Source organism: Pseudochaenichthys georgianus, chromosome 13 (genome assembly GCF_902827115.2).
Source record: "Pseudochaenichthys georgianus chromosome 13, fPseGeo1.2, whole genome shotgun sequence".
In the NCBI taxonomy this organism is placed as follows: Eukaryota; Metazoa; Chordata; class Actinopteri; order Perciformes; family Channichthyidae; genus Pseudochaenichthys; species Pseudochaenichthys georgianus.
Genome location: NC_047515.1, coordinates 15799330 through 15813556, shown reverse-complemented (window position 1 = coordinate 15813556; position 14227 = coordinate 15799330). Strand labels below are relative to the sequence as shown.

The 14227-nt window shown below is 40.7% G+C and overlaps 1 protein-coding gene across 3 annotated transcripts in view; it reads right to left on the bottom strand.

Annotated features, from left to right (window-relative positions):
• Nucleotides 1-12984, bottom strand: part of LOC117457898 (cell adhesion molecule 2-like) — a 174297-nt gene extending 161313 nt beyond the window's left edge. For all 3 annotated transcript variants that reach the window (XM_034098162.1, XM_034098164.1, XM_071205242.1), the window contains exon 1: nucleotides 12692-12984. In XM_034098162.1, the coding sequence (XP_033954053.1) occupies nucleotides 12692-12752 (61 nt within the window). In that variant the 5' untranslated portion in view covers nucleotides 12753-12984. The remainder of the gene's footprint in view (nucleotides 1-12691) is intronic.
• Between the last annotated feature and the right edge of the window lie 1243 nt (nucleotides 12985-14227).

The following is a 14227-nucleotide window of genomic DNA, read 5'->3' as shown; positions in this document are numbered from 1 at the left end:
CAGTATTTTTGTACCCCGTTCTAACACAAACATGTGTTTGACATTCATTAGTGAATGAAACTTTATGCCCTTTATAGTTTGTGTCCAATATTGTGTATTTGTATATATTGTATATGTATCCTATATATATGCTAAGGTCCCGCTACTGACACGATAGCAGTCATTTAGTGCGCATATGTGTAATTAAACCCATGATATCAAAATCTCACTCCAGGCAGATACCCAAAGTTGGCAACCCTGGTTTTGTGAAAGATGTGTCCAAACTCAGATTGGTTAACCTTGTTGGAAAATAGAAATAAGACTTTATCCGTTACACAATTTCCCTGAATGTGCCCTCAAAGCACTTTAATACTCCACAACAACAAAAGCTGTAGTCAGTGTATCTGACTGTATTGTTTACTTCAGGATGAGAACACACTGAAAAATTGCATTACACTTTCAGAGACATCTGCCGTTTGGCCATTGTAACTAAACCACAGCCTCCACAAATCAGTCTCACCAACAGTCTTTTTTCACAGCACAAAGGCTTCCGACAAGTGTGTGTCCATTTGAAAAGTGACTGTCGGCAGCTTTCCACGGTGAGTCCATACGGTCCCTGTATTTATGGGGTGATGAGGCCTGCTCCTGGGGTTTAGAGTGGTCATTATCTGGGGGATGCTACAGCTCCAGTTGTTAAGGTCACCTGGTCCACACCGAATATCCTCACATTCCTGGAGTACTGGAGGATACTAAATGTGTAATCATCCCTGAGCCCACAAAATGCAGTGTCTATCCAGCCTGGTCATTATAAGACCTTTTGTAGGGTCCATCCTACCTCTATATCCTGCTATTTCAGAAGCACCATCCAAAATAGCACATCTCTTCCTGTGGCATTTTCTAACTGATAGCAGACATATAGCTGACTATGGTGAAGGCAGGATTGGGCTTAAAGTTCATACTGAGAGTGAAACTACTGTCTTCTCTTCTCAGTGGTCTTATTGTTTAAACTAGTCCTGAAACCAGCACTATTAATAATAATAAATAATAATACATTTGATTTATATAGCACACTTTAAAGACAACGTCATCTCAAGGTGCTTCACAAAGCTATAAGGAGAAAATAATAAAACAAATAAAATAAAAATATATCTAAAGGAGCATATTGAAAAAAATATGGTAATATAAAAATACAAATAAAAGGTTAAGAGCATAAAAGGTTTAAAAATAATAATAAAATAAAGGACGGTCAGTAAAATGCTGTGCGGAACAGGTGGGTCTTGAGGCATTTCCTAAAAACTGAGAGTGATGCCGAGGTCCTTATGTTCTCTGGAAGCTGATTCCACAGACGTGGACCTAGGGAGGAGAAAGCACGGTTTCCCATGGTGACCAGTTTTGTCCGTGGAACAGCCAGGAGATTGGAGCTGTCTGACCTGAGTGTGCGTGAGGTATGGGAATGTTTTCTGGTTAGCAGTTTCGGTAGGTAGGTGGGGCCAGTGTGGTTGATGGTGTTGAAGTTGTAGTTGATCGGGTGTGTTACAGGGAGCCAGTGGAGTGAGTGAAGGATGGGGGTGATGTGCTCTGATTTGCGTGTTTTTGTGAGTATCCGGGCGGCACAGTTTTGTACATATTGTAGAGTGGTTTTTGCTGGAATGCCTGCAAGCAGATAATTGCAGTAGTCAATGCGGGAGGTGATGAAGGCATGGACCAGTTTTTCTGCATCCGGTTTGGTGAGGGAGTGTCGAATTTTGGAGATGTTTCTCAGGTGGTAGTATGAGGCTTGGCAGACCGTCTTTATGTGTGCTTGGAATGAGAGGGATGAGTCCAGTTTCACAACTAGGCTCGTTACAAGTGGGGAGAGGGGAATGGAGTGGCCATTGATACTGATCAATGGGATATCAGTTTTTTGTGTTTGATGTGGTGTTCCAATCAGAATGGCCTCTGATTTGCTGCTATTCAGTTGGAGGGAGTTGTTGCTCATCCAGTGGTGTATGTGTTCCAGGCATCTTGAGACATTTGAAAGTGCCAGATGTTTATCCGGGGCAGTGATCAATTAAGAATAGCCTTTGTGTTAGCAGGTCTGACTGTGACAATGAATTTTCTTCGTATACTCTCCATGAAGGCTTTGGGTATCTTTGGTCATTTTAAGTCAAATGTTCTAAAAAAAGAAGAAGCATTTTTTTATATTTTCAAGAGAAAGTAGCAACCCTTGGAGTTGTTTTACTTAAAACGCTGACCCTGCAGTTTGAACATCCAAACCAAGATGCTAATTGCCTCCTTAATTATACAAAATGTTTTCAATTCATGGAGCCTACTTAACGGACACAATTGTGTTTGGAAATCAGCAGGTTAAGTTAGCATAATGCAAACTGTCAGAGAATATGCAATTAATTGAATTAACTGCATACAGTAACACTTTAACTAAAGTGGGCCTTATTAATTTAACCCATCTGTAACCATTATTCTTTATTTCAGTGTACATAGTAAATTCAATGTATCATTATAGTCTCCAGGGTGTTAGACCAAATGTTCCCTAAATACTGTTGAACATGAGGCTGCAATTGACAAAACAACCACGCACGCATATACAGTCAGGTATGCTGCGATGAATTCTGGGAAAATGAAAGATAATCTTTCTTATTTGGAAAGTCTGCTATCTGACTTATCTTTCCTACACATATGTTTACGTCACTAGCCTTTTGTAGTGCTTACTGAAATAAAGATACATATGTTTTCATTGTACCCTTTAAGAAAAGTCCTATCAAATGAAGATAATGGATGTAAAATCCTTTCCGACTCCTTTTTGAAGATAAAAACGTGTTCCTGCTTCACAAAAATCATGCAAGGCATCATGCTGTACTATGACTGCACCTTAATTATCAGAGTGGTTACTTAACTTGCACACCTGCAGTTGAGAGGCACAGTTCTTGCCTAGAATAATAAACACAACTGAAACAATAATGCTGTTAGGTTGGAATATACAGCCCGGCACATCCAAACCGTGTGTGAACACACCTTCAGAATGTCACGCTAATGCAGCAGTCAGCAGGTGGTGAAGCCCTTCCCATAAAAAACACCCCTAATGCACTTAGTCTCTTTGAAGAGGAGGTCATCTTTACTAATTAATCCTCTCACAGGGAACTCACTGCGACTTGGATTTATGTCTTCAATTAAAAGGTAAATCTGTGTGAAGAAGACGGTGTGCTATTATCATACATGTTATGGTTTAACCTTTATTTTAAAGCTGCATTAACCCCTATTACGTTTACCATCATAGCAGGTGAAGGAAATGGCAGATATATCTCACATTAGACCCACATCCTCTGCTTCTTACGGTTTGTGTGCGTCCCTGCTTCACACCTTCTCTTCCTTTCCCCTACTTGCTCTCAGCTTAGCGGCTTTAAGGCCTTTTTTTTCTCTGTCGAGCAAAGCATGCTCTCTGGCTCTGAGCACTGGCATCTCTTGCATCGGTATGCAGCTCCCGTTCAGACTGCTGATCCCTCTTTATGAGGACATGAGTTTCAATGCTTTTATCCCCCACCTTCACTTGCAAATATGCCTGCATTCAGTATCTACACTCCAGCTTTAGAGACCCGTGGGAAGCCTTTAAAGAGGAAGTCAATACAATTGTATAAACACGCATGAGCTTAAGTTTGTGCTTTTTGTGTCTTTATTCCAAAGTTACCTCTTTTCTGGACGGCTATGGCAAACCAGATAATTTTCCAGTTGTTACATTGAAGCAAAAGCTCTATATCTTCACTTATGAGAAAATGCATTTACTTTTGCAAATTTGTGTACATTTAAATACATGATATACCGGTGTATCCAGCATAATATAGGTGTTTTATTTAGTTCATCCATATTCTGATACAAAGTATGTGGAAAGTAGCCATGCAACATGATGCTCAAAACAAGGTTTTATTTTTTGTGCCAACAACAACAAAAACATTCAGGAACTGTTTTAATAATGCAGATAATCAGTTGTGTTTTCTATTGCCTCCAGACAGCGCATGTAGTAGGCATTAGTCTACTAACAACTACAAGAAAGTTTGCTCGACACCATTGTCAAATCTAATTGCTTGGTCAAATGTCACGAAATACTCTGACATTCTGCCAGAGTTAAGGTCACTTTAAATTAGCTTCCTGTTTTATGGTGTCTGATATGCATCCTTTTTTCTAAGCTAATGCAGGTTTCCTAACATTTAAGGGACTTAAATTACAGTCTGAGGACCGTAGACATTGAATTGCCTTACAACATGAATGCCATTGTGAGTCTGTGGATGATGAGGCTCTGTGACAGGTGCACCTGCCTTCATTCTATAATGTGTGTTCTGGGATAGACTACAGCTCCAAATGACCCTCAGATGGATTCAGCAAGTTAGAAATATGACGTATCTTCAAAATATATATTGATATACATATCTCTTCTCTTCTCACAAGTCAAATGTGTTCTATAGTTTTCTTTTTAGGGTCTTTCATTTTGTGCAAAAATATGTATCAAATCACATAGCCATAAATGCCAAACACCCAGAAATAAATAACTACATTGCCATGAATTGCTTCTTACAAGTCCATGAAAATGCATGACTTTTTCGAGCAAGCTATCACATTTCCAAAGATGAACAGAGTCTCCTTTATCTAGAGCTCAGAGGTCCAGCCTGACTGAAGGGCCTTTATGAGCACAGCAACCCAGAGATGCAAAATATATGGCCTGAGTGAGACTGATTGCATTTAAACTGGTGGAGAGCAAGTGCATACAAAACATAAACACATTCATAACATTTTAAAACACCATTATTTGCCACATTAATATGTATCAACTATGAATACTTTTGTATACAAGTGTTATTTTCCAAAGCTTGACCACAGCTCCCTTTTCACTGAGGAATTATGTAATGTAATGTAATGAATTATGTTCCTTAATACTGAAGCTTCAGACAGACAAAACCACAGAAAGGAAAGGTTGTGTGTACTGAAAGCGCATGTCGATACCATATCTGAATGTAATGTAAAAACAACACTAAACAAAGGCTTAATGGGTTATACTTAATATTGGTTGGTGCAATGGCAAAAGACCCTGACATAATTCAAAACAACACAGTCACTCCTGGTCAGGCTGCCAGGTGTTGGTTTCCGTGCCTCAATATTCGATCATTCTTCTTGGAAACCTCCCAAACACTTGCAGCAGAAGTAGAAAATGACATCGATAACGGTAAACGCATACTATTGCCTCCAATATTTCATGTTTAACATTACAATCTCAACACTCTCTATCACTGGCCTGCATAGCAAACTTGTGTTTTGCTCTAAGCAAAATGAGGACTACTTCTGTGAAGATGCCTTCCACTTCCCCAGAAACAACACAGAAAACAAAAAGGTGGCATAACTTCTAGATGACACATCCACTCAGAAAGAACGACTCAAACAGATGACATGCCCGCTGGGTCAGGGAATGGTGTATGGCTGTCATTTCTGAACAAAGAATATTAACTTTGTTCATAGAGGCTGCAGCAAGAGGAGAAAATGGAGACCATCACACAGGCTAAAAGAGATTCAGAGGCTCATCCATAATCGGGCACAGAGCCCACTTCAACAGAGATGAGGGCCAAGAGAGATTGGTAAAGGGCAACTCTGCAAACGGGCATAAAATGAGGCATAGGCTTCATTTCGGGCACAATACCAAAATGTAGGGAACAATGCATAAACCTCTCACGGTACAAACGCCCACCACCTTTCCGACAGCACAGCTGAATCTCAGTCATCCAAACTTCAATTAGAAATGTCTTTTAGTTCATTCATTGCATATTATTTTGTACGTCCATGTTTAGATTGTTTTACATTTCTTAACAGTACATCCTAAGTAGAATCAATTCTACTGCATATTTAAAGACTATTGATTTATTTAAATGACCTTTAACCCTTAAGTGATGGGCTACGTATTACATGTGCATCAACATGTTAGGAAGTTAGGTGATTGACACAGAGTAAATGGTAAACCCTTGACATTTTCAAACAAATACTGACACAAAAAGATACATAATGGTGTTCAATACAGTGAGTAACTCTGGCTCACTCAAGTGCTATTTATAAAAGTATCTATATAATTCCCATTTATTTTACTCACAACTGCAGTGTTTTGTGTTCTAAGCACAATGAATTATGGCTGCAATTATTCATATACAGTACACTTGCAGGATTAACAGAAGTAAGTTGTTGTCATTAATGTAATAATACTTTTTCAAGAATGTTATTTTTTTTAAATCATAAAATAATCTTTTGTTATTCTTTAAGAAAATTAACTACCAATAGTCATGATTTATTATCTTTATTCTCTTTTCCTTTTGATCCCCACCAGTTTGCACGCCTACAAACAAAATACAAGAATAGAAAGTCCTGAAATACATGAAAATATATTCATCATGAACAGTCTCACAATTAGCAGCATTACATATTTCCAACTATGTTAATCAGCCTCCATTCATGGGTAATTTGGATCAATGTGGTTGCAAAATGAAATAATGTAATCCCACCCAAACTATTAACTCAGTCACACTGGGTCAAAACGTACTGAACAGAAGCTTTCCTTGTGCTGTAAGAAAAAAAGTGTCTTCTGTTTCTACTTGATGACAAATAACTAACTCGGCTCTGTGTGTTTCATTTTGGGCAGCTCATGTAGAAATATTGACTCAGCTGTCCGAGACCAGAGGAATACATGTCAATTCTGTTTTATGGTGGATTTCCCCTTTAAGATGTGTGAACACAGGTGCCTCCGAGCCTCAGATTGATGTAAGCACTGCTTTAAAGCAGTGTCTTCCACTTCTCAGCGCGACCAATTCTGGCATTAAACTTATCATGGGTATCTTTAGACAGGCTTCTGGGAAAGTAGCAAAATCTCTTCCTCTTTTGTTTCTCACATACGGGTCGAAATAATCTTTGATATTGTAATTGCCCTCACAGTCTTTCAGCATCATTGCTAAGCTGATACCCACTCCGAGGGGGCATGGTGTGTAAGAGAGCTATGACAAAGAGCATGGCGAAGGGAGACTGACAGCACACCGAGTAGTTGGGGCAGCGTGAAGCTAATCTATAGGCCCGCTCCCCACTTGTCTGAGCACATTTGCCTCTGGCTTGAGGCTTATCCCTACAGATGTATATCTGTCAACAGAAGCACGCTGGGCAGCAGTGGCTCTTTTGGAGCATATTTGTCCCCTTTACTGGATTATTTATTTGCAGTGGTGTACAGCACAGCACCCAGGCCTGCGCGTGGCAGCTGGGAGAAGCTCTGCAGGGATAAGCTAACCCTCAGCAGAGAGGAGTGGGTATCCTTGACTGTGAAGTGTGAACCAACTTCCTCTGCCATACCTTGCCTTCAGCTCTGCCAGCTTGCTCCTGCAGCCTGATTATTCCAACCCACAGGAAAGGCACCCATGCATAGATTTGACAGGCTCCCTGTGTTCACTAATATGTGATATTTGTGGTTTTTCTTTGGTGCAATACGTATTCATTTAAAGAAATGTTCAATAGACTCAGATTCAAACTGAAACCGAACTCCAATTTTATATAAAATAACTGAGCAGGGAGGCACCAGCTGCCATCCTGTAATACACTCAACATGACAAATCCACTGCGCAGGTAAAACACTTCTTCATGTCTGTCCACTGTCAGAGGGTTATAAAACGCTAAAAGTGAAAACCATAATAAGCTTTGTGGTTTCTGACCAGACTCTAAAAAGCTTAAGGCTTTCGGACAATTATAAACTTTTGTTATGCTGGTGAAAACTGATTGGATTTGGTCACATAATATTCACAATCCGCTAACCATGCATACAGAGCAGAACAAGTGTTTGAATTCATATACATTCAGCTTATTCTGCTAATCTGTTGGGATTTACATCCTGATGAATTCAAATGAAATCATTTAAATAATGCAACACATTGTATGGTGTGATATATATGCATTAATCTGAATGTGTGTATAGTGCATACTTATTTTTTAAAGACCTTTCAGGATTCCAGCACATCAGTGTTTGCGACATTGACTTTCTGTTAAAATATATATATATATATATATATATATGAATTGCAGTTGTTTGATCACATTTCTATTATGACATTTAAACAGTTTCATTTACAATATTTTCATGAATCAAGAATCAAAGTGTCTCGTTTATGCTTTCTTGCCTGGACAGAAATCATATAGCCTATTTTATGTTTCAGCTTTCCCAACCCTTCGACAGTGGCATACACATGAAGAAATGTCCTTCAGGAATTCAATCTAATAAACAGAGTAAGGGTCCTAACCATAACAGCGAATGGGTATGCTTTTGGGCCAATATTTGAAGGAAAATTAAACATTTCACAAGGCACTTTTGCATTTTTTATGACTTACCTCAAATCCCTCCTTAATCAAGAAAGAATGTTTCATGAATATTATGAAGGAGGGAATTATTTATCTTTAACATCCTTGACTCTTTGTCTGTAGTTTTGATGTCTTTGGTTTTGATACCAGATTAGTAACAAAAAAGAGTCACTTTCGTTTTTCTCAGCTTTGCCCTCATAACTGCCCCCACACGTTATGGTCAAACACACACTTATGCTCAAATGTCACCTGCAGGTTGTACTTGCCAAAAAGTCTGACGAGATAAGAAATGATGAAAGGCTCCGTGCTCAAACAAAAGAAAAGTTCCCTTGGCGTTATGGGAGCTTTTTGGGCTCCGCAAGAGGGAAGGTGATGAAACACTTGAGTAGAATGAATGTCAGACCAAACCATAGACACTGTGGCCAACAAAGAAAAAAACACAGATCATACCATTTACATTTCTGATGCAACCAGCCCACCGGTCTGCAAACACACCAAATGTAGCCTCCTGCACGTGGCTAATTAGCATTACTAGCCTGCTGCCAATTAACCTGTTAACTGGCTCTGGCAGCCTGTCGGGTGTCAGCATCAGCTGCCTTTGGTGAAATATGTTGTGATGACTCTGGTGCAGGTAAACATCATCACCTCACACAGGGGCTTGAGTTCAAAATGGGGCCCATGTCATGTTTAAGGGTATTTACAATTCAGAGAGGAGACAATATAGATTTACAGTAACTCTACATAACAAAACATCTATTCTGTCACTACAGCATATTAAACATGTAGGCAATGAAGCGCTCCATAGGCTGCAACTATAGATAAGAGTCCAGCAATGCTTTTAGGCAAAATACTAATAGTGTAGTTGTTTTAAGAAGGATGAGCCTGCAGGAAATGACGCTCAGAATTATGGAGCATGAACAGAGCTGCTGAGGCTGAGGTCTTGTCTACAGTATCACTGCAGTGTGGGATGCTGCACACTGCAATTTAACCGTCTATTAGGCTGTGATCACACCGAAGACGCATGGACCTTATTACCTTCGCCGGGAAGGTTATGTTTTCAGGCCCATTAGGTGCTTTGTATGTCTGTTGGTGAACACAATATCTCAAATAGATCTAGATGCATCCGTAGTTTATTAAATGGAGGTGTTAACCCTGCAAAAAAATTATATTTGGCCTCAAATCCTTGCTTCTCTCAAATTACTGACCTTTGTGTAAAAAATGTAATCTGGCAGATAATGTGTAATCATTCTCTACCTCTGTGTTTTTGCAGCAGCCCCTGATTGTAATGCATTCTGACCATTTTATAGCACATTTGAAGGATTGTGCACGCTTGTTGGAGGTGTGCTGCTTGCTACACATTATTTAGGGGTACTGGTGATCCTAATGTGTCAAAAAGTAAGCCACATAGCATCAATATTTAAATTTGCCCTTGAAATGGAGACCATCTTTGTACAGCTTTCGGAATAAATGGTAAAAGTCACTGTGCCTCATGTCTCTGGCAGGATGTCCTGAATGTCAATATGTTGCGAAATGAAGCTTTCTACTGTCCATTTATATTCCACGCTGTTGTGTTAGCTAACAATGCTAATAGTATTATAGCAAACATGTAGTCATTGCAGACTTGAAACTATTGCTGTCCAAGTTACAGTATTTATAGCAGGAGTGCACCATTTTGGCACAGCCATCTGATACAACCAAATGTTGAAAGAGGAATTAAATGCAGCATTTTATAATGTTCACTAAAAGGCATAAAGAGGGTGAAGGGATTAGTTGAGCACAGCGATAAACTATGCTGTCCATTTTACGAGCAAGCCACCTTCAGTCTGCACAGATGGGAGACTCCAAGTTTCTGCTCTCATTCCAAAGTCAAGGTTTGCATCTGACATTTAAATATAACATTTTGTTATATATTTCATTCATTATTGTGGAAACTTATTCTTCAGTCAAGATAAAACTGCGATGGAGCATCTGGGCAGACCCAGTTGGAAACATATACTTAATGAAGTCCATTTATTTGTTATATTTGTGTGGTAATGCTATAGGAAAGAAGCAACATTTCGATGGGCTCATGGGCTGCTGCAAAACAACAAACGTGTTATGCAGTCAAATTACCTTCCCATCCTTTTAATATCACTTATATTTACTGTTGTATTAATATATTTCCTTATAATGTCCATCCATCCATCCATCCATCCATCTTCTCCCGCTTATCCGTGGTCGGGTCGCGGGGGTAGCAGTTCCAGCAGAGAGCCCCAAACTTTCTTTTCCCTGGCCACATCAACCAGCTCTGACTGGGGGATCCCAAGGCGCTCCCAGGCCAGCGAAGAGATATAATCCCTCCACCTGGTCCTAGGTCTACCCCTTGGTCTCTTCCCAGCTGGACGTGCCTGGAACACCTCCCTAGGGAGGAGCCCAGGTGGCATCCTAACTAGGTGCCTGAACCACCTCAACTGGCTCCTTTCGACGCGAAGGAGGAGCGGCTCAACTCCGAGTCCCTCCCTGATGACCGAACTTCTCACCTTATCCCTAAGGGAGACACCAGCCACCCGGCGGAGGAAACCCATCTCGGCCGCTTGTATCCTTATAATGTGATATTAATTTTCACGTCCAATTATCATTTTCCCAGATAATGGAGGTTCCTTGAATAAAGCATCCAAAACATCTTTAATGCAAGTAACATGTATTTGTAAGTTCATTTATAACGACTATAGGTAGTAAGAAATCTTCTAAAAAAAGATATGTTGGGCTTTTCATATAAACCCCCAAAAAGATTAGCTGTTGTGCAACGTCGTCACAGTTTATAGTTAATAGCCTATTACACATGCTTGATCATTTAACCCTGACCACAATCCACTCCACAGAGGGGCACGTGTTGAGAGGGCATGGCGCAACATGGATGTGTCATCAGGTCGCAGATGGATATACTGCTCATTGAGATTAAATGAATGTGTCGGGTTGAAAGAAACCAAAGGGATAGTTGGCAAGATAGCCAAAATCAACATCCATAAAAGGGGAAAAGTATAGGATTTCAAAAAACATCCCATGGTTAAATCGTATTAAGCTGCTATTTGAGTTAAACTAAACTTGGAGTTTCCTTCATTAAGTAATGGTCGGACTCGGATTAAAAAACAAGTGGTTGAAAATCTGATACGAAAGGATTATTTTGAGAGTTGATTTCTGATTTTATGGATGGAATATGGGAATAACTTGAGCAGCCATAGAGACTCTGCCTGTATGCTTCTTACTGGTTTTATAAGGTTTTGAAAGCCATGTCCTCAACAGAAGCACTTTAGATTAATTCTCAATCAATATAATTATCTTTAACACTCCGGTCATAGGTCACTCTCAATACTATTGTCTCCTTTCTACAGTTTACTGATTCAGCAATGAGAAAACGTTTTTTCCCATGATGACACCTGGCACAAATCTTGGGAAATTGGAGTCAGCAGAGATGTTTTGTTTCTGCTTTGATTTGGTAGTTCCTGCCAGGAATCTCCCTGCTATATAGGCTTAATGTATCTGCGCACTGGTTGCCTACAGGGCGGTGGCTGCGCAAGCATGTCCAAGAGCGGGACGGTCTGTGTGGAGTTGAGGGAGTTGTCATGAGGAAGGGACTGATGCCTGGCTGCAGAGAGGCTTCACATACTGTACGCAACCCTACCTGCGTCTGATCGCAGCAGCCCAACTTTGAATGAGCAACTGCATGGCTTGCATGGCTTGCATACCGACAGTCCTGGAAAATGCGTCCGCACACAGATCATGTCAACACTTATAAACACAGTGCGCACACACTGCTCGAGACAAAAGCTCAACTCAAATGATGCCATCGAATATTGAGTATCACACTGATTGAAAGTCATTTGTGAAATGACTTAAACAGGCAAAATAGAGCAGACATTATGACTTTAAAATGATCCACCCAATGATACCGGACCGGTCACATAATAAAAAAGACGCACGCCACCAGCTGCTGTAACCTCTCGTGCACCCATGTGTCCGCTACAGGGGACATAACTGGATGACCATGCAAACAGGAGAACTCATCTGCAGCCTGGTGTTTTATCTGCCACTTCATTCCAAAGAAAGGGCATCATTCAAGTTGTCTCCGACACAAAAACTTGCAGCCGCATTCTGCTGCCCATTGCGCCGCACAATTCAACTTCCAGGCATTCCAGTACAGCCGGCTCTGACATCTGTCCCCCGGCCAAAAGCACAACATTTTAGGGCAACACTCTTTCTATGGAACACTTGGACTCACGTGTGACATGATCACATATGATGTTTACACTTAACGCATGCAGCCACCACCTCGCACCACGCCCGTCCACACAGCAGCAGCAGCATCACCAGCGCTCACCTTTAAACACGCTTGCACAGAGGCTGTAAAGGATGAAGACAAAGTGCTGCTTGAAAATCATATTCTTCTCTTTTTTCCTTCACAATTCTACGTCGACACTCCGCTCCGTTTTTTTCTTCTGTCCTCTTTCAGTCTCTTCTCCTCGGGGTGGACTTATCCAGGTACACGGCGCAGTTTCGGACAGACCGGAGTTACATTGATGAACTCTGCCTTTTTCTTCCAGAGAAGTCGCTGTGTATGTTCGCAGATCCAGGGGAAGTGGTTACCATGTAGCAGGAGGGCAGAGATGCTCGTCGACAAAGTGCAGCTCCTGCCTCCCTTTATTGCCTTTCTCTTTGACTCGCTGCAGAGAGCAAGAGTCCCGCCCACGCTTTTTGACTAATGAAGACGCTTTGTCAATGGAGAACACCTAGAAATAGTTCTGATCTCTGATAAACTGTCAACACAAATGCACCGTGTCACACACTTTATAACAGAACTTTGGAGAGGGAACATCATTCTCTGATCGGTTTTTGGAGGATCATTTAGAAAATGTCACAGCAGAACAAAATGCCCCTGCAGGATAATAGCTTAAACCCATCGTAACAATATCATAAAATATATAAAAAGGTCATGAGGGCCCAACACAAACCCTCTCCATCTAGGCAAACAAAATTAAGCAATAATGATCCTTTCTACTCCAATGTTTTATATTATTTGACAGTGTGAGTCTGAGAGAGCAGAACAAAAACCACGACAGCAATTTAATGTATTAAAATATGCCCACAGCTAGCAGAGTTAATTTTACACTTTTAGACAGTTTTGAACCGCAACAGCTTTATGAGCCTGCAGTCAACACAAGACAAGTTAAAATAAGTGTCAGTGCAAAATTGACACTCATTATCACTTGGAACATTTTACATCCACACACTGAGTATCTTTCTCAGAGTCCTGGAAATACAATACAAAGGGACGCAAGCAAAACAGAAGACATGCTATATTTGTATTAAAAAAAAAGGAAGCTTTTCCCAAAGGTTGCGACCTGGTGTTTGGGTGTGTGTCAGGAAAACAGTGCACAGGCCAAGAGGAGGCTAATGGGCTCCTGGACATCCCTTTTCCTTCAAAGGCTCCTATGAGTGGTGCACAGGAATGAGTGTGACCATCAAAGACAGAGGTGGGGGGGAAATCAGCGGCTGCAGCCAGGGGTCTTTTTCTAAGCCCATCGCAGGGATTTTACACATGGTTTAACATGCTGCCGGTCGAATTTGGTTCAATTTTGCACTGTGGCCTTCCACGCCACTTCCACTTCAAATCAAATTGCTGACCTGGCTATACCACCTGAGAAAAAGCTGTGCTGCTGAAAATATATATTCCAGGCTGCTAAAACCCCCAGATTTCTCGCTGTAGGAATACATGTAAGTGACATGTGCAGCTTGGCCGGTCATTAACAAGCAATCAGCTGGATCACTCATTTTCATTGCCAACCAAGAAATGAATGCAGCGGTTCTCGGCGTATTCTAATCCATTACAGCTTTTAATCAGAATGGGTCCAATAGA